Genomic DNA, 20140 nt, shown 5'->3' with positions numbered 1-20140 from the left:
CGTGTTACACTTCTGTACCAGAGAGTACCGGATTTTGTTTTCATTAAAGTTAAAATAACGACTAATGAGAGACAAAGAAGACCAAAATACGGGAGTTTCCCGAGGAAAACGGGAGGGGAGAAAGATATTATTAAAAATATTCTGCAGTCAAAATATTCACATAATAACTGCATTATTATGAGGTTAGAAGGCAATGTTATAAAATCATTTCACTGTGAAGGGTTTTCAGAAAGGCCAGCAAGAGAGCTCCTTGATGACAATTGCTTTGGACTCTGCTGCCCTCCCGTGGCCAATAGTGGTAATTCAAGTATAATTATTTTTGCACATGTAACATTTTTCTTACTCAACATCATAGAAATCATCCTTTTACATTACATTACTCTATAGTAATACAATACCTACAGCAATTTTAAAAGTTGTATATAGTTTTAGTTGTATAGTTATTATACTCTAGTTTGTTTTTAGTTAGAACAATCAAATTTAACTCTTTGAAGGTTGTGATGATTACATGTATGTGTCATCACATTTTTAAGTATAATAAATACTACATTAATACTTTTAGTATCATCATTTTAGTACAAATCTGGTTGTCTCGGTGAGAAAAAAATATATGACAGCCATCACAGTGTTTTGATAGTGAGGATAAGAAAACACATGGATGGGTTGCATTAAGGCTACCTGAGCCAATACTTATTCTGCAGGTTATTAGTAGCGCCCTATAAATACTGTATGTTACTGCAGCTGTTACCTTGTATTAATCTACACTTCCTGCACGGTGAATGTTGATGCAGATTTCACCGCCATGCTGAGGTGATGTACTGTATAGAGCTTACCTGCTATTTTACTTTACTAATTGCACCACTTTGCCTCACTCGTTTGTCAAATTGCCGTGAGCGCGCTGATATTGTGTGAAATGATTAAATCTGCGTGTGCAGTCATTCAGCGATGGAAAGGAAAAGTTCATTCTCCCAACCACCAACCCACATCAAAGTCAAAATCTCATTTTAGGGACCATAAGAGTTTTTTTTTCCCTGCAGATTGTCAGAGTCAATGGCCACATAAAGTGAAGAGAACCCAGTTTTTCCCGATGTAACAAAGTAAGGCCGTTAATCCTTTTAAAATTGATTTTAAATTAAAATGATAAAATGATGTATCTTGAAGAGGGAGCTGACCTGGAAGGCAAAGCTCTCAATTTACCGGTCGATCTACCCTCGCCTATGGTGATGAGCTTTGCGTAGTGACCGAAAGGATAAGTAGGTACAAGCGGCCGAAATTAGTTTTCTCCATAGGGTGGCTTGGCTCTCCCTGTCCCTGTCATCCGGGAGAAACTCAGAGTAGAACCGCTGCTCCTCCACATTGAGAGGAGCCAGATGAGGTGGCTTGAGCATCTGGTCAGGATTCCTCCCGGACGCCTCGCTGGGGAGGTGTTCAGGGCACGACCGGTAGGAGGACTCGGGGGAAGACCCAGGACACACTGGAGAGACTATGTCTCTCAACTGGCCTGGGAACGCTTCGGTATCCGCTGGGAGGAGCTGAACGAAGTGGCCTGGGAGAGGGAAGTCTGGGCTTCCCTGCTTAGGCTGCTGCCCCCGCGACCCGACCTCAAAGAAGATGGATGGATGGATGGATGGATGGATGGATGGATGGATGGATGGATGGATGGATGGAAATAATGTATTTTATAAGGACTGTATGCCCTGCGATTGGCTGGCGACCAGTCCAGGGTGTACCCTGCCTGTCACCCGAAGTCAGCTGGGATAGGCTCCAGCATGCCCTCGCGACCCTAATGAGGATGAAGCGGTATAGAAAATGGATGCATGGATGGATGGATGGTTTTAATACTTTTTCAGTTGAATTATAGGGGTTAATAGTCACATTATTAAAAATGTCAAAATCAAAAAATATTTAAAATTTAATTTAATTTAATTTTAATATTTAAAATTCATTTATTTTGATTATCATGGGTGCAGCACAGTTAGGAGATCGGGAAGACCTGTGTTCGAATCTCCATTTGGGCATCTCAGTTTACGTGTGTGGGTTTTCTCCGGGTACTCCGGTTTCCTCCCACATTCCAAAAACATGCATGTTAGGTTAATTGGTGACTCTAAATTGCCCATAGGTATGAATGTGAGTGTGAATGATTGTTTGTCTATATGTGCCCTGCGATTGGCTGGTGACCAGTCCCCCCCCCCCAGCCTAAGTCAACTGGGATAGGCTCCAGCATACCCCTGTTACCACATTGAGGATAAGCGACATAGAAAATGGATGGATGATTATCATGGCCTTATTTTGTATCGGGAAAAACTGTTGTTGTAACAGGGCTCTCTTCACTTTGTAAACTAAATCATAATAGTAAATAAATTATTATACTAGTATACTATCCATAGCAACAAATCCTATCAAAATGGAATTCTAATAAATCCAATTAAAAATATATGGGGGGCAAGAGATGCCCTCACAATCTAACACATTTGGAGCCCTTCTGCAGGAATGAGTCAATCATACTCTCTTGCCAAGTCCAAATGTGCCATACTGATGCCATTAAAACATGTAACAGCTTTTTGTACACATTTTATACTCTTACCCTTAACAAATGATTGTCTTTTTTTGTTGTCCAAGTTATAGGTTTATGTTTTATGTTCATCATGGTCACATTAAAAAAAAAAATAACAAACTGCTATTTTGACAAGTATCTGCTCACGTTCTACAGCAGCAGCAGTCATGTGTCGCTGCCCGTACATTCATGCTATAATATCCAAGCACATAGGATGTCTTGCTGTGTGTGTGCTTTCCTAATGCAATCAACAGCATTCTTCACATTCAGTACACATTCACGCCATCTCCTCCCTTTCCCCCTTTTTTTGCAGCATAATCAAAGAAATTTCAAACAAAAGGCAGTTACACAATCCCGGACCCCTGCAGGAAGCGCAGGATGGCTGCCAGCCAGACACTCACTTGTAAATTTAATACTGTAGGTACATGCTGCTCAAACTATAAGATGAGTGAATGGATTTATTTAAGGGGGCTTTTACGAGGCTGGAATGTTGGAAATGGTTTAACTAAACTGTGTTTCTATTGTTGATTATAGTTAATAAAACAGACTTACTTTTAAGGTATGCCTGCCTGCACTAGACAGTACATTTTTGTCAGACATAAAAAACATACTTCCCATAGAAAACAAAGCAAATGTGTCCCAGGTTCAAAACCTTTAACTGTACAAGCAAAGGTTCAAGTCACATTTTACAATTATAAAAAGAAGTTAACGACTGTTAATAGCTCAACTTAAAAACAATACAACTCTCAACTGTAATGATCTGTTGGCAACACAGGTATTTATCTCTTGAAATTGTACGACTTTAGAAATTCCACTGTATTTCATATGTAGTTTTTAGTGATACCAGATAATATCGGCCACCGATACTTATCTGGCTGACACTGGCATAATTATCTTGGCGGATACTAGCATAAAAATGTGATATGGGCTCACATCTGTATTGATTTTTTTTTACTACAATAAAAACCGAGAGCTTTTAGCCCCAAGGTCGCAAATTTGCTACACCGCTGAACTTGCTGCATCATGAAGTTATATATAATAAGAATATAAAATAACAACATGAAAGTTATCAATCAGCAAATTGATGTGTTTTAAACGATACCCCTTTAACTAAAAATAAATGAAATCTTTCCAAAAATAACATAAATCAAGGCACAAGAAACACAAATGTATTGTTATATACATATATACGCAGCAGCTGTATTCATGGATTTGACAAAAGCTTTCGATACAATTAATCACACTATCTTAATTTCAAAATTAGAAAGGTATGGAATTAGAGGATTAGTTTTGAATTGGGTTAAAAGCTACCTAGCAAAGAGGAAACAATTTGTAAAGCTAGGAGAATACACATCTGGGAGTTTACACACCACGAGTGGAGTACCCCAGGGGTCCATACTGGGACCAAAACTATTTAATTTGTATATCAACGACATTTGTAAAGTAACTAAGGACTTAAAATTGGTTTTATTCGCGGATGATACCACCGCTTTTTGTTCTGGTGAAAGTACACAACAACTCATTAAAAAGGTCAAGGATGAAATTGTCATATTAAAGTCATGGTTTGACAGGAACAGATTATCCCTGAACATAAGTAAAACTAAAATAATGCTATTTGGAAATAGCAGAAGGGAGATGTACGAGCAAATACAAATTAATGGAGTGGATATTGAAAAAGTGGAAGAATATAAATTCCTCGGGGTTATAATAGATGAAAAAATGAGTTGGAAATCTCATATTAAATATATACAACAAAAGGTGGCGAGAAATATCTCTATATTGAATAAAGCAAAATATGTCCTTGATCAAAAATCACTCCACACTCTGTACTGTTCCTTAGTATTACCATATCTAACGTATTGTGTGGAGATATGGGGAAATAATTACAAAAGCAATCTTCACTCACTCACTGTATTGCAAAAAAGATTGGTGAAGATTATTCATAATGCCAAGTATAGAGAACATACAAACCCTTTATTTTTAAAATCACAGATATTAAAATTTGCAGATTTAGTTCATTTTCAAACCGCTACAATAATGCAGAAAGTTAATAATAACTCATTACCCAAAAACCTCATACAGTATTTCTCAATCAGAGAGGAGAAATATGATCTTAGAGGAAAACTAAACTTAAAACACTTATATGCGAGAACTACGCTGAAAACCCACAGCATTTCCGTGTGTGGAATTAAACTATAGAATGAATTGAGTAAGGAACCCAAACAAAGTACAGAGATGAGCAAATTCAAAAAACAATACAAGCAGTTGGTGTTTGCTAAATACAAGGCAGAAGAGTCTTGATTATCACAATGATGTTCTGTCAGGTTTGCTATTTCTTGTTTTGTTTTGTTTAAAGAAAAAAAAAATTCTTTACTCATATTTATGTAATTATTTATTTATTATCACTTATTATTACTATTATTACTTATTTACTTATTTTATGGGACTTACCGATATGGATTATGTATTATTCTGACAATCACAGAAAACATGACATGGAATGCAGGAAGTGAACTACATGTACTGTACAAGATGTAGAATGGATGGGGGGTAGGATTAAATAAGCTTTGCTTCTTCCTACTCCTTTTGGACATGTGGAACTGTGAAAATGATTCATGAGATGTATTCCATTGTAACCTTCATGTTCAAATAAACTAAACTAAACTAAACTAAACAATAAAATATGTAATAAATGAATGATCTACTCAGAGATGGGTGGACTAGCCAACAAAACAACTGTACTCATTCAAGAGTATTGTTACTTTACAGCAATTTTACTCAAGAAAAAGATATGTGATGTTACATATATCGGTATCGGTTGATATCGGAATCAGAAATTGAGCGTTGGAAAATATCGGCATATCGGCATTAAAAAAAACGGACATCCCTAGTATTTTTGTATATTTAATACAGAGCAGTGTTTTAATGGGGACATCTATATGAATGAATAAGCTTGTCTAGTTATCACTATACAGTTGTGCTGTTTTTGGCTGATTTGGCTGTAGTGATGATTGTCCCCTGTGAATTCTCCCTAGCAACAAGTGAAGATACAGAAACATGACGCATGATTGCATCATTGTCTTGATTTCCGTTGCTGAATCTGTTAGCTAACAAAAAGGACGGTTTATAATGAACCCACCAAGGATTTTATTTGTCTGCATTGTAAAAGGAATTATTTCAGTAGCCTACCTTTGCTATTGTGCCAAACTACCAGAAGGGTCTCCAGCTGGAGGTCAGGTTCCAGTCATCCGTTCTTCAGGGATGAGTCACTCATCGCCATGCTTGGTTTCGTTAACAGCCTCACGTGCAGAAGTCTGCCCCACTTCCCTCCACGTGAGCCTCGCCGCCATGTGGAAGAGGAAACGTTTTTCTATTAGATCAAAGCTTTGCTCGCTGTGCCCTGGAGACGTGACCCCGCCTTGCACAGTGTCGGCTGATTAGCGGCCAAAGCCAGCAAATGTCTGCCTTGTCTTATTTGGTTAGGAGGCCTCTAGGTGATAGAACCTACATTTCAAAAACTGCTTCTTTATCCATTCTGCTGTTCTCGATATTGCAAAAGCGCTTCATGTATTTAATTTGTATTTTACGAGAGGCTGAAATTGAGTTGCAGGTGGTGAACACGCGCTGCTGCTACTGCGGTGTAGCTCAAGTCAGTAGGTCACAGCTACGTATACGATCATGGTAGGATGTCAGCGTGCACAAAAAAAAACCCAATACTGACAGTATTACATCGATGACCTGTGAAATAACATGACTACTTGTTGTTTTTCAGAAACCGTTACAAGTAAGGGAGGATTATACATCTTTCTTCCATACACTATAGTCAATACATGCGCATATCATACAGTACATATTACCTACAATTCATGTTACATGCTATACATCCATTACAGATAATCTACAGAGCCTAATACATATGTAAAGTACATATAAATTAACTGTTTTTTAAAATTCTACAGTACGGCGGAACGGTGCCAGGACGCGTGAGTGACTTAATAATTTCTTAATAATTTCTACTTTTTTTTACACAGCAAAAACTAAATTTCAAGAAAGTAACTATTTCTTTTTTTCTTCCTAAAAAGAAAACATGTCTCGAGTAGCAATTTTCACTTGAGAAAAATAATCTTATATGAACAAAGTATAGCTAGCCAATTCTTATAAAAATATTTTTGGCCAGAAATGAATTATTTTTTTGTAATAACAAGCTAAATACCTTATTTTCATTATTCTTTAGCAACAGATTGAGAATATTTGTCTTAAATTAAGAATAAACTGTTTTTTTTAACTTTCTAAATTTAAGAATGGACTCATACAAAGAAAATAAATGGAAAGATTTGCTGATTTCGGACCAATGTGAAGGCTGCACAGCAAATTTCGTAGAGTATACCAAGATTTATTAAATTAAATCTGTGTAAATGTTAAATTATTAAATTTGATTCAAGAAAATATTGCTTAAATCTAGCCTCATAAAAGCATATTTTGTCTCAATTTAAGAAATTCATCAGAGCATTTGGCTTACTTCTTACCTTGTAATAAGAACATTTTACTTAAATCTAGCTATGTGACTAAGAACAACCTGCTTATTTTAGGACTCATTATATTCTTAAAAGTCACTAGAAATAATATTCTAGTAACAAAAATTCTAGCCAGGCAACTTTTGCTTACCACATTGGCAATTTTTTTTTTGAAATAAGAAAAGTTGTCTCATTTTAATATAATTTGGGCTTCTTTCAAGTATGGCTGTTTTTGCAGTGTAGGTTGATCATCAAAATTCAAACAAAGATTTGAAGTTCGTTGAGAGTGTTTAAGCAAGAGAGAAATGTGATAAAATGTTAATGCCTGTCCGAGAAAAATGTATCAAGTGTATGGTGAGGGGCTATAGAGCCTTAAAACATATAATCATTGTAAAAAAAATGAAGTTGGCTACTTTGCGGATTTCACTTATTGCGGGCTATTTTGGGAACCTATCCCCCGCGGTAAACGGGGGAACACTGTATTTTTGTAGTTAGAGCATAGAATACCTGTTTACCTGTTACCAAGTCTGGTGCTTGTTTGTCCATTAAACATCACAGTAACATTACTAACCCCTACTGGCCAGTGTAGAACACTACATATTCTCACAACGTTTTTGAATGCATCTTCTGAATGCCTTATATTTGTATGTTAGTTCATTTATCAATTTTTATGCTTGAAAATGCTTAATTTAGGGAATAAATATGTAACATTTGCTTATGCATATTTTTTTAAATAATAATAGGCCGTATTCAGCCTGTCAAGGGAACCTTTTCTGATGGTTCATTAATAAATAAATTTTTGAAAAACCATGATAAAGTGAAGCCGCGAAATTTGAAGTATGAGTTGCGAGGCATTACTGTATTACACTCAGTAACTATTACAAAAAAACAGTACATATTACATAAAGTACATACACACTACACGCTACATACAGTACATATTAGATACATTACATATTCTATACAGTACATATTAAAGTGCATATATACCACATATTCACAAGCACTACATATGGTATACACAACGTAATACATGCAGTACTTACTACCTACAGTACCTACATATTCTGTACAGTAGAAAACTCAGAACAGTTCATATAGCATAGCATACACTGGATGTTAGGTGGTGCTACACCACAGTGGGAGGTAATCCATTAAATCCCTGGGTGAAAAAGCAGCAAGTGCCACTAAACTTTGAACCCTGCTTTCCTCTGCTACTACTGTTGCAAGGTCAATTATGAACGTGTGTGCGTGCGTTTGTTAATGTCAGCTCCTTATATGGATAGCGCTCTGCTTGAGCTGCAGGGGGTCTTTAAGGCTTTGCGGGGGAGCTCAAGCAAAGGATAGCTGGCATGGATGAACAGTTAACACATTTTTATTAAGCATGCATGAGGTAAAGGCTCATTGAGCACTTTGGTTAGTTCCACACATTCCTGACCCCCTCTGTGTCTCTTTTATTAGGAAACTGAAAGGCATCATATGAAAAATGCTATAGGTGGCAGATTCCTTGTGTGAAGACACCGGAAACATTGTGTTCGTGTAGTTTGCTGTATAATAAAATATGCAGAATTCTGTGTTAGTGAATTTACGCATATCACACATCATATACATGTATTTGTATTTCTCAAGATTGCACGTTCTCCCCGTGCATGCGTGGGTTTTCTCACGTACTCCGGTTTCCTCCCACATTCCAAAAACATGCATGTTAGGTTAATTGGCGACTCTAAATTGCCCATAGGTATGAATGTGAGTGTGAATGGTTGTCTGTCTATATGTGCCCTGCGATTGGCTGGCGACCAGTCCAGGGTGTACCCCGCCGGTCGCCCGAAGTCAGCTGGGATAGGTTTCAGCCTTCCCCCGCGGCCCTAAAGAGGAGAAGCGGTATAAAAAATGGATGGATGGATGGAAATATTATAACCAAAATATTGCATGATGAGGAAAAAGGTCATATTTTTACAAGAATAAGGCATTATATATATATATATATATATATATACACATATATTTTTTAAAAATAAATGTTATACTGCATTCCTTAGCAGTCCTCACCTTAATGCGGGTACGTTTTTGTCTGTAATATTGAATATATATATTTTTCCAACTTTATTCTTGTAAGTAATTTTTTTTCTCCAAATATGACATATTTAATTTTACTAAAACGTGTTCTTTGTTCACTCAATACATTATTAAAAAAAAGATTTCAAATTACGATTTATTTTCGTACTGCAACTTGAATACTACTAAAAAGGCGAGTTCTTTTTTCGCAACACTGGTATTATTCTGTAAAAAAAAAAAAAAAAAAAAAAAAAACATTACACACACATACACATTTTTCTGTAATATTGCAACTTAATTTTGAAATTCTTGTGATTCTATGACTTATTTCTCGTCAGATAATAAAAATTAAAATTTTAATGGTGACACTCAGCAGCATTTTTTGTAAAAGAACAAATTATTTCTTGTATTAAGACATGTAAAATCTTTTTTATGTGTTATATGATGTAACCTTATAATTAAGACCTATGATTTTATTTGTAGAGTGGCTGTAACAATCTTTGATACAACGTATCAAAGATTGTCTACGCACAGATATGGTCTGTTCCCAGCCAACTTAGTGTATTCCTTTCTTCCACTTCTTTGTTTACCTTGTTTGTGTGCGTGCTTACCTCCCCGTCTATACATCTTAGTTAAGCTGCCTCCGCCATAATAAAATAAGAACAACTCCAATTAGATGAGGTAAGAGAAAATTGCATTTCGTTGTTGCAGTTGTGTGTCTTGAACATGTGCTGACAGGAAACATTTTAGACAGAACATGCTGCTTTCTTTATGTCCCAGGAAAAGGATTTTGTTTAACATTAGGAAAAACCTCAAGTTTGACTGCAGGTTAAGTCTTTCATTTGGTTTCTTTTTGGCATCTTTGGACAAGCTTTTATAAACTGCAGATTGATTTGGCAGGTCGTAACTGCATGAAATTCATCTCCAAAATCCTTGAAACATTGAATGGATTCATGTTTTAATTTCAGACATGTGAGATTATCACAATCCACAATGCAAGTAAAAAAACATACTGTCCAAACAAATCTGAACAGGAGTAGGAAAAAGCATAAGCTTTTTTCATCCTACCCCTTCTCATCTCATCAAACATGAGCATTTTGAAAACTGTCTAGTAATTAATATTCCCACACCATTGCCCATGATTTCTCAGTTTCACATTCCAGAGATTGTTTTTTTTATGACTTCCCTGCTTGCGCCCCTCGGCTTCAAGCACGTAGGAGTAGAACCGGTGCGATACTTCTCATTAGACAGAGCGTGAAAAAGCAGAACTTTGAGAGATCACATCATTGTTTCAGGAATGACCTGAAATCCGACGTGTTCGCATGCTTCCCTGCCTTTGGCACCATTGGAAGAGGTGGGCTAGGGCACAGCACCATTCCATGCACTCTCACATGCCTGCGTACCTGAGTCCATTGGATGACTCTAATGTTATCGCTCCTTGCAGGTTATTAATGATAACCGACACAATTCCTAATATTAATCAAATAGAAGGAATCCAAATAATCCAAAAGTCAAGCCCACGGCACTACATTCATACGTGTAGTAAAGATGTGTCATTTAGTTCATGTGGTTGCTTCTCCTCCGCAAGCTGCCACCTTGCACACAATAAAGTCAGGGAAGTTGCAGTAATACAGCATAATAGAAGTGAAGGGACAGGTTCTAGCATGAATGCTCAATGTGGCCAGGAAAGGGAGGGGGAATCGTGCGCACCCAAGTCCAGTGCGGAGCGAATGGCCTTGTGTGAGCACTCCCTTAAAGTAGCATGTTCTTTGTCTCAGGTTTTTATCCCAGAAAGTTGAAAAATATTCAACTTTTCATCGCCGTCGCCCAGACAAGGACCAATCAGCGGGAGTTTCAGTGATCGACCAATGAGCGGACAGGATGCTGTTCAGTACTCTCTCGCAGTTAAACATGGCGGAAAAAAATGATACTTGCCATGAAGGGTCATAAAAGTTTGCATGGTTTAAATGAGGGTGCAATTAGGGTTCTTTTTGGATGAAATGTCTGAACGTCCCCATTAATTCTATTAATGATATGAACTTTTTATCAGCTTTACTATGATTTTCTCACAGATCTATCTACACTTTCACAAAAGATGTTTACTTTTAAAAAGCTCATGAAAAAAACATTTCCAAATATGCTGTTGTTTGTGTGTTAGTGAGTGTGCGATTCTGCAGGCACTTAAACATGCACTAACCTGGGTGCAGAATATCGAAGAACTTGTGGAAGGTTTGTCTATGAGCTGTGAGTCTTGAGCTACCATTAGCACAAGTATACTTTGCTGCCTCAATGTTGGTGTAAGCTATTTTTTATGACACCCTTATTTTGTTATTTTGTTAAGCCAAACGTTGTAGCTGCTTCTTCTTCGTTGGTGTCTTGAAATTTAAAAAAAATTATGATTCCAGGAGAATCGAAATGTTAGTCCCAGTTCCCATTGATGATCGAGCCTTGATGCCCAATCCTTTATCTTTAAAAAAAAAACAAGGCTTCAGTGTATGCCGCATATCTTTTGCTTTTTCTTTTGCTTTTTTTGGGCAACCTTTATTCCAAACATACACAGGAAGTTCTCATACTCATTGTCACTTGGAATTTAAAGTTCATCTAGAGCAGTGGTTCTCAATTATTTTCTGTCATGCCCTCAATGGGGGACAGAAATGTTTTCGTGCCTCCCCCAATTTGAAGTACTATTGAGTAACTGATAATATCCATTTATTTATCGGTGCTGTACAGACTGAACTCGATACGGAAACCAGCAAAATGCAACAAAATGGAGAGCAGTGAAGCATACAAGCGTATTCAGGAGTCAAATTCCATGCTGAATACAACAAATTCATACATGTTGGCAGGTCTGCACTAATACTGAAAGTCCTCCCTGCCTCTCACCCCCCCACCCCCCCCAGGCGACAGTTCACCGCCCCACTATTTGAGAAGCACTGATCTAGAGTGTTTTGTTGGTTTGAATTGGTTAAATTCTTTTTATACTTTTGTGGCAATAAGAATCCAGACCCAGACAATCATCATTAAAGTTCATTAACTTTTTTTAATTGTGCTTGACGTATTTCTACACTTGTACAATATAATGATTTAGTTTATTATTTCATTAATATTAAGTTATAATGTAACACTTTAAAATCTTTTTTTTTTTATCAATTTCATGTAATGATTCACTACATACATACTGTACACTGTATATCAATATTTCTTTTCTATGGGGAAAATTGTTTCTAAAGCAGAACAAAATCAGAGGTCAACCATCATCCCGGCAAAGGAACGTGTTCAACCTTCAAATTTTACTGTATTTTGGAACTGACAAATTTTGAGTTTAGAAAAGTAATACAATTTAGACTTTGTTCTGAAGCTGTAATCCATTGTGTGATTAGAAAAGAAATGAAAATCACACTACGAGATGCTAATTAGCATGTAAGTGTAATATTCCAAAATGAGACATTATCATTGAATGGCATTAACTGGTGCTGCTATTCATTCATTCTTCTACCTCCTTTAATGTCACGCAATGCAACTGTTTAGTGAGTGTGCTGAAGACAAGCTAACATTTTAGCGTGTTGTGATGCCACCAGGTCAAGAGACACCGCAATAGCGACCCACAGGGGGCCAGACGGGCCACGTTCTGCTTTGTTAACCTGCGCCTTGTTCCTGTCAGATTCCTCATCTGTAAAAATGAGAAAATCAGGGAGAGAGAGAAGGAGTGCAGTGCAAGGGGTGGTGATGATGGGTGCCCTGCCACCAGCTTACCTGCCATTTGACCTCGCGTGCTGCAGCCTCTAATGGCCTACTGAGACGGACATCTCCCTGACACAGAGCGACAGAGGGTGAAAGGAAGAAAAGCAAAAGAACATTGTTGATGCAGAGGGGGGGTCACAGCAAGGTTACTGGAGCAAGATAACGACACAAAGGAGAAATACTCTCTTTTGTCTTAATAATTTAAAGGAGTGTAGGAACAAAGGTGTACTGAGTGGACACCTGCACAATCTAATCAAATTATCAGCCATAACAAGGCAGAATTGTTGAAATTCTGATTTAGGATGGCATGAAATTGTGCATTTAAGTGTTTTACTTTGTCACAGAAACTTAATAGGCCTAAAATATCAGTTTAACCTTTAGTTGCTTAATTTATTTAGGATGCTTTCACAGTATGCAAAAAGCATATGACCTATAAAAACGCCAGTGCAGCATTACTGCATCATACATGAGTAGGTTCAGGCCCATCCATTAGAAACTCCATGGCTACCATCTATCACTAGGTGTGTAAATATCAACATAAACCTGCTGGAATTCGATTTGAACTGAAGGGATGATGTCAATTGTGGCAATTATCCTTACGATTTGGCTTCAGGTTGAGACAAATGACAAGGTATGTGTTTTATGTGAGTATTTATAACGTTTATTTCAGTCCCATTTGTAAAAAGCTCAAAGCACTTTCTACAACTTGGAGCACCAGAGCTCACAAATATAACATACAATGTTTAAAATGACAGCAACATGTTTAAATATGATGGTTGAAGTTCTTGTGTTCACACATGACAGGGTAGTTTCTTTGGCATGTGCAACACATATATATACTGTGAGTTGTTTTTTCTCATAGTGTCGATGCTTCGTTAGGTATTCCAGAGCTAATTAGAATAATAATAGTGAAGATAGTAGAGAAGTTTTCATTTCATGTAATTATCCATACATCCATTCACTTTCTATGCCGCTTATTCTCATTAAGGTCGCTGGGCTATGTTGGAGCCTATCCCAGCTGACTTCAGACGAGAGGAGGGGTACATCCTGGACTGGCCGCCAGCCAATCACAGGGCACATATAGACAATCATTCACGCTTTAGAGTCGCCAATTAACCTAACATGCATGTTTTTGGAATGTGGGAGGAAACTGGAGTACCCGGAGAAAACCCACGCACGCACGGGAGAACACAGGAGATTCGAACCCAGGTCTTTTCATATAATTGTTTTAAATTATATTATTATTTAACACAATATAATTTAATATTTAATACGTTTATTTTTGTGGTCCTAGAAGTGCACTCTTGATGAGGTGTTTCTCATATTTTGGTTGCCAGGTACACTTGGCAGAACAGTCACAATAATAGCCACATCGTTTAAATGTGTTATTGTTATTGGATTGTGAAGGTGTGCCTAATGTTGTGTCCAGAAAGTGTCTGTTGCATTTCGAGTTACTATGTCATTTACTATGTCACTATATCATTTCATTGGACATTGGCTGCATACTTCATGAGCTACACCTGCACATGCTTATACACAATAATGGTTGAATGGAGGCAACTGGACTGTTTTTTGAAGGCGTTTCACCTTTAATCCAAAAGGCTTCTTCAGTTCAAGATTTTTAAGTGTGGAGTCTACCTATTTATTTCCCCCGTGGGTGTGTCACAATAGGGTTGATATTGTTGCCTGGCATGGCTGGTGAACGACCGTCCCGCATAACAATAGGTCATTCAATAGGTCATTGTCTGGTGGCAAAACAGTTCATTAGTTGCCACTCTGCCTGTGGAATGAGACAATCTTTGGGGGAGAGATGTCAGGTTACAATATCTTAATGAGAAACTTAAAGATAATCATGCTGATTTAACAACACGTATTGTTATTATTGTGGTTGTAGAAGGACTTAGAGGTGTCCCTAATATTTTGGTTACCACAATAACAATAAACCATACCTTTGTTGTATGATGCATATGAATTTGTACAGTAGGTCACTAGTATGAGTTTAACGTCTGTGTTGTTTCCTTGTGTCTTCAGGCTTTGGTGGTAAAAGAGGTCTTTGGCACCACAACATGTGACATAAATCCAGTGGATGTACACAAGTCTCCTAAATGGAGTCTGTTCGTCGTCTGGCAAACACGGCTGACACGCTCTTCACGATGCCCTTGAGTCCCATGCATGGCCTCCTGGCACTCAGCTTGGCGTCCTTCATACTATCCAGCAACCCGTGAAACACCGCCAGCACGCCGTGGTAGTCCTCTGCCGCCGACACCTCATAGAAGAGGCAGCCGGCGTTGAGGGCCAGGAGGCGGCCCTCCTCGCTCAGCACGGTCCGACGATGGTGGAGGTCACGCTTGTTGCCCACGATGACCACGGAGGGCTCTTTGTCGGCGTGCGTGCATCCTCTGACGGATTTGATGACGTGCAACAGGCGGGTGACAGCATTAAAGCTGGCACGGTCGCAAATGCTATAGGCAAGGATGAAGCTGTCGGCCCACTGGACTTTCCTTTTGAAGAGTGCCGTCTTCAAGGAGACATCCTGGCAGGAGAAGACACGTAGGTAAGATGTCTACACCACTGACTATAATTATGCTCATTGCTTAACCCTTTACAGCAGGGGTGGGCAAAATGAGGCCCATGGTCCACATATGGCACATTTTGATGTTTAGTCCGGCCCATTTGACATTTACTGTTTTTATCCTGCAATTGATGCCTTCCTATATTTACTTCGACTAGATGGCGCACTGCAAATACAGCTGACCTTTTTATACGTGGAGTCAGCTACAACACAAACTCACAAGAACAGGGGTCTCAAACTCTTGTCTGCTGGACAATATTTTGTGATCCCTACTTGACATCAAAGTCTAGGGAGAGATCAGAGACAGTTGCTCGGGCAAGCAATAACCAGCACTGAACTTGCAGTGACTTGTCATGCAGTGAAATGAATGGGGGTCACTAGACAGAACACAAAAATGACAGCACAGCATGTAACAGGTAAGTAAACACACACAGGGCAACTACTACTACAGACCTGATCAAAATCTTAAGACCAGTTGAAAAATTGCTAGAATTTGCATTTAATGAGGTTTTAAGTAGAGCAACAATATGCAAAAGCAAGAAGGAGGAGTGAGACAAAAAGCACTTAGAAAAAGTAATTTATTGAAAACAACAATTAAACCGAAATAGGCTGTTTATCAGCTGATCAACTCTCCAAACCAGAACAAAAAATGTTGTCAGTAGGACTCAGTAATGAGTAGCTCCACCGTTCTTGTTAATCACTTCAAAAGTTAGTTTGGGCATGCTTGATGCGAGTGTTTCCAGGAGGCTAGTGGGAACATTGCTCCAAGTGGTGAAGATGGCTTTACGAAGGTCATCAACTGTCTGGAACTGATGGCCATTTTTATAAACGTCCCTTGCCATCCATCCCCAAATGTTCTCTATGGGATTTAAATGAGGGGAACATGCAGGATGGTCCAAAAGAGTGATGTTAATCTCCCTGAAGAAGTCCTTGGTCAAGCGAGCATTGTGAATTGCAGTGTTGTCCTGTTGAAGAACCCAGCTGTTACCACACAGACGAAGGCCCTCAGTCATGAGGGATGCCCGATGCAACATCTGCACGTAAGCAACCGCCGTTTGACGATCCTGCACCACCTGAAGCTCTCGTGCTCTACTGAATGAAAAGGCACCCCGGATCATGATGGACCCCCTCCACTGTGTCGGGTAGAAAACATCTCAGGTGGGATCTCCTTGTCATGCCAGTAATGTTGGAAGCCGGACCGTCAAGGTCAAGGTTACATTTTTTCTCATCAGGGAATAAAACTTTTTTCCATCTTTCAATGTCCCATGTTTGATGCTCCCTGGCAAAGTCTAAACTGACAGTTTTGTGGTGTTGAAGGAGACGAGGTCTTTTAAATTTTTTTTTTCTTTTTTAAACCCTTTTCCCGCAGATGCCGTCTGATGGTTATTGTGGTGCAGTGGGCACCAGTAAGGACCTTAATTTGGGTGGAAGACCGCCCTGTGTCTTGATGGCCAGCCAATCGGATCCTCCGTGATTTTTTTGGGTCTACCACTTGACTTTTTTGTTCCATCATGCTCAGGATCTTTCAAAAAAAATTTTAATGACTGATTTACTGCACCCAACTTCAGCAGCAATGGCACGCTGAGAGAGGCCTTGCTTATGCAGCTCGACAATCCGACCACGTTCAAAAAGAGAACGTTTCTTAAAACCTTACTTAAAACCTCATTAAGATCCATCCATCCATTTTCTCCTCATTAGGGTCGCGGGGGCAGGGTGGACCCTCCCAGCTGACTTCCGGCGCCAGGCGGGGTACACCCTGGACTGGTCGCCAGCCAATCGCAGGGCACATATAGACAACAACCATTCACACTCACATTCATACCTATGGACAATTTAGAGTCACCAATTAACCTAACATGCATTTTTTGGGAATTTGGGAGGAAACCGGAGTACTCGGAGAAAAACCCATGTACGCACGGGGAGAACATGCAAATTCCACACAGAAATGCCCAAGGGAGAATCGAACCCAAGTCTTCACGATCTCCAGGATGTGACTGTGTGGCTAACCACTAGACCACCGTGCGGCCCTCATTAAGATCCAAATTAAGATTTTGATCAGGAGTGTACTGTGGGTTCTAGGAAACAACTACATTAACTCTAAACACAAAACTTAAACAACTTTTTACACAGCAAGTACCGCAAAGCATGCTGGGAATCCAGAAGCTCTCCCAGCGACAGGAGTGATGCCAGCTCCCAGCATACCTTACAGAACATTTTTGTAATGTCTGGAATAGATTAATTAAAAACATTTTGTTTTGGTATGTTTCGGTTTTTGTTTGACCTTTTGAAATGGATTAGTGACAAAAACCAAGGTTCCACTGTACATCCATATGGACCTGAATATAAGACAGTATTTTTTGCCAAGAAAAAATACTGCGTGTCATCTTATATCCATACATGCAAACCAACAGGCGACGCCAAACGACTTCTCCCCAAGCGTGTCAGAGCTTTTCTTTCTGTCAGTCACACACACTGCTGTGCCCTGGAGGGAAATATTTAGCCAAAAACGGGTCTTGAAAAACACAACGTGTTGTCTTATATTGGTGGTTGTCTTATAGTCGGTTCAAAACAGTAATTAAAAAGTGAAAAAAATCATGGCAACAACTTTCTAATTAACTGCTTTGGTTACCGCTGGCCACACACTAATGTGCTTTGGGTGCCATTAAAACAATTGATAGAGGAATGGATTGCTTGTGTATTTTAAACTGATATCTCACTCATTTTTTGCTCATTTTTTTCATTGTTGGCCATTCCTGTTTCATGGGGAACTCTTTGGAATAGTTTTGATCATTTTTCATCATTAGCGTTCTCAGTTACAATAATTGTATGTCAGTTTAATATGCTTTTCTTTCATTTTAAGTAAGTTTTCTTTGTTTGGCTGAGTTAAATCACTGCCTTCCATTAAAGTTTAAGGTACCAAATATGGTTCCTTTAGCCTAGAAATTGCTGCCACATCCAAGATTCTACAATGAAAACTACCACCATTTTATGATGACTTTCTACCAGTGAAACCTTCCAACAATACACCAAGTACTTGTTTAATAGAAACTTGTAGTCTATCTAAAACCCTCTAATAAATGAGGTAACCCAAACATTAGGAACAGCTGTCAGTATGATACTGGCCAGTTCAATTATTAACATATTGTTAAATCAATATCTCTCTGTATTATCTTTGGAAGTGCCCATTTTTTTGATACAGCTCTTGTATTGGATTTCATTAGATTGTGATACACTATCAATAGTGTCCTTACCTCAGAAAAAGGTGAATCCCAAATATTAACAGCAATTTCCCTCCCATCTACTATGAATCGATGAGTGTAGACGGATTCTGAAAGACATTCATACTGTAAGTCATTTTTCCACGATAAGGTGTCAGTGTTATCACAAACCAAAACACATACCAATGTCTCCATACTCTCCTATGAATCTCCTCGTCAACAGCCGAACGGTAAGCGCTGCAGGACAAAAAAAAGTGAATACTAATAATAATGCACATATACATAACACAGAGGAATAGTGGATGTTTATTTTTTACCTGACTTGCCCACACTCTCTGTACCCATCACAACGATGTTAGCTTCCATGTTGAGTGGAGCAGGTATGTGAGTCCACTCAGCTCCATGAAGGTTCTGTGCATGCAATGTTTTCTGCTTGCACTGCTGGGCACATTAAAGCAGCTCTGCACATGAGGGGGAGGGGCTTCTCACACGTCATATTCAAGAACATGCATACATGCCTCCTGTCCTGTGCACACGTGTTTATCAAGGAGTCCTGAAAATTCTAGTTCATTATCTAGGTCATGTGGTTCGCTATAGTAGGCTTTTATTATTATTTTTAATTGCATCCCGGGGTTTTGTTAGGGAATTTTTTAAGGCCTTTTGTCCGTTATAAAGAAATGTGTGCAACAGCTTGACTTTTAAAATAACATAAAGTCCATGTTGTTATTTATTTATTAGTTTATTTATTTACTTACTTACTTACTTACTTACTTACTTACTTACTTACTTACTTACTTAGTTTTTTATTTGTTTTTCATGTGGAAAATAATTCCCTGTGTTTTTGTTAAGTTTGAATAATTATTTCAATAGGACCACTTTTGGTGTTTATTATGTGAATTCAACTTTTTTATTCAAATGTTTGGAATTCTTTCTTTTATGGAAGAAATAAGTGTCCAAAATAATCTGGGATTTTGGGGAAGTTAGCCCTTAACAGGATGTGTTTTTGTTCAATTCACAAAATATAATGTGTGAAACTGGTGGACATGTAAAAAAAAAAAAAAAAAAAAAAGTAAAATCTTATCTCGCTTTAAAAAAAAAAATGTTGATTAAAAAAAAAAAGGAAACATAATTTCCTGGATTTTTGCGTGGCCGTTTTGAAGATTATTTTTGTCATTTACTAGGTACATTTATTTATCAAAGAACAAAATATATGAACCCAAAAATTATCACAATTACAGCATAACATTTTCTCAGTAAAAAGAGCACAAAAAGTCAAACTAATAATGCAATCTTGTTTGTTAACGCAGACATCACGTTGCCTTTATGTGTAATACTAAAACAGCCATCTCTTCACAAAAAATCATATAATTGCTAAATCAACACGGACCGCTTTTGAAATCCAGCTTCTGTCTATGAAAATGTTTATTACTGAATTACACCAAAACAGCCGCCAGAGGGCAGCAGACTTCAGAAAACTTGATGACTT

At 38.2% G+C, this 20140-nt stretch overlaps 1 protein-coding gene across 1 annotated transcript; it reads right to left on the bottom strand.

Moving 5' to 3' along the window:
• Positions 1-13522: 13522 nt before the first annotated feature.
• Positions 13523-19081, bottom strand: si:dkeyp-59c12.1 (Ras-related and estrogen-regulated growth inhibitor-like protein). The gene is made up of 4 exons (XM_054776140.1): positions 18972-19081; positions 18838-18891; positions 18688-18764; positions 13523-15397 (listed from the first exon to the last, which is right to left on the bottom strand). Exons 1-4 carry the CDS (start codon positions 19018-19020, stop codon positions 14966-14968), a joined length of 612 nt encoding a protein of 203 aa, XP_054632115.1. The 5' UTR covers positions 19021-19081; the 3' UTR covers positions 13523-14965.
• Between the last annotated feature and the right edge of the window lie 1059 nt (positions 19082-20140).

Source organism: Dunckerocampus dactyliophorus, chromosome 5, assembly GCF_027744805.1.
Source record: "Dunckerocampus dactyliophorus isolate RoL2022-P2 chromosome 5, RoL_Ddac_1.1, whole genome shotgun sequence".
In the NCBI taxonomy this organism is placed as follows: domain Eukaryota; kingdom Metazoa; phylum Chordata; class Actinopteri; order Syngnathiformes; family Syngnathidae; genus Dunckerocampus; species Dunckerocampus dactyliophorus.
This window is presented reverse-complemented; position numbering and strand designations above follow the sequence as displayed.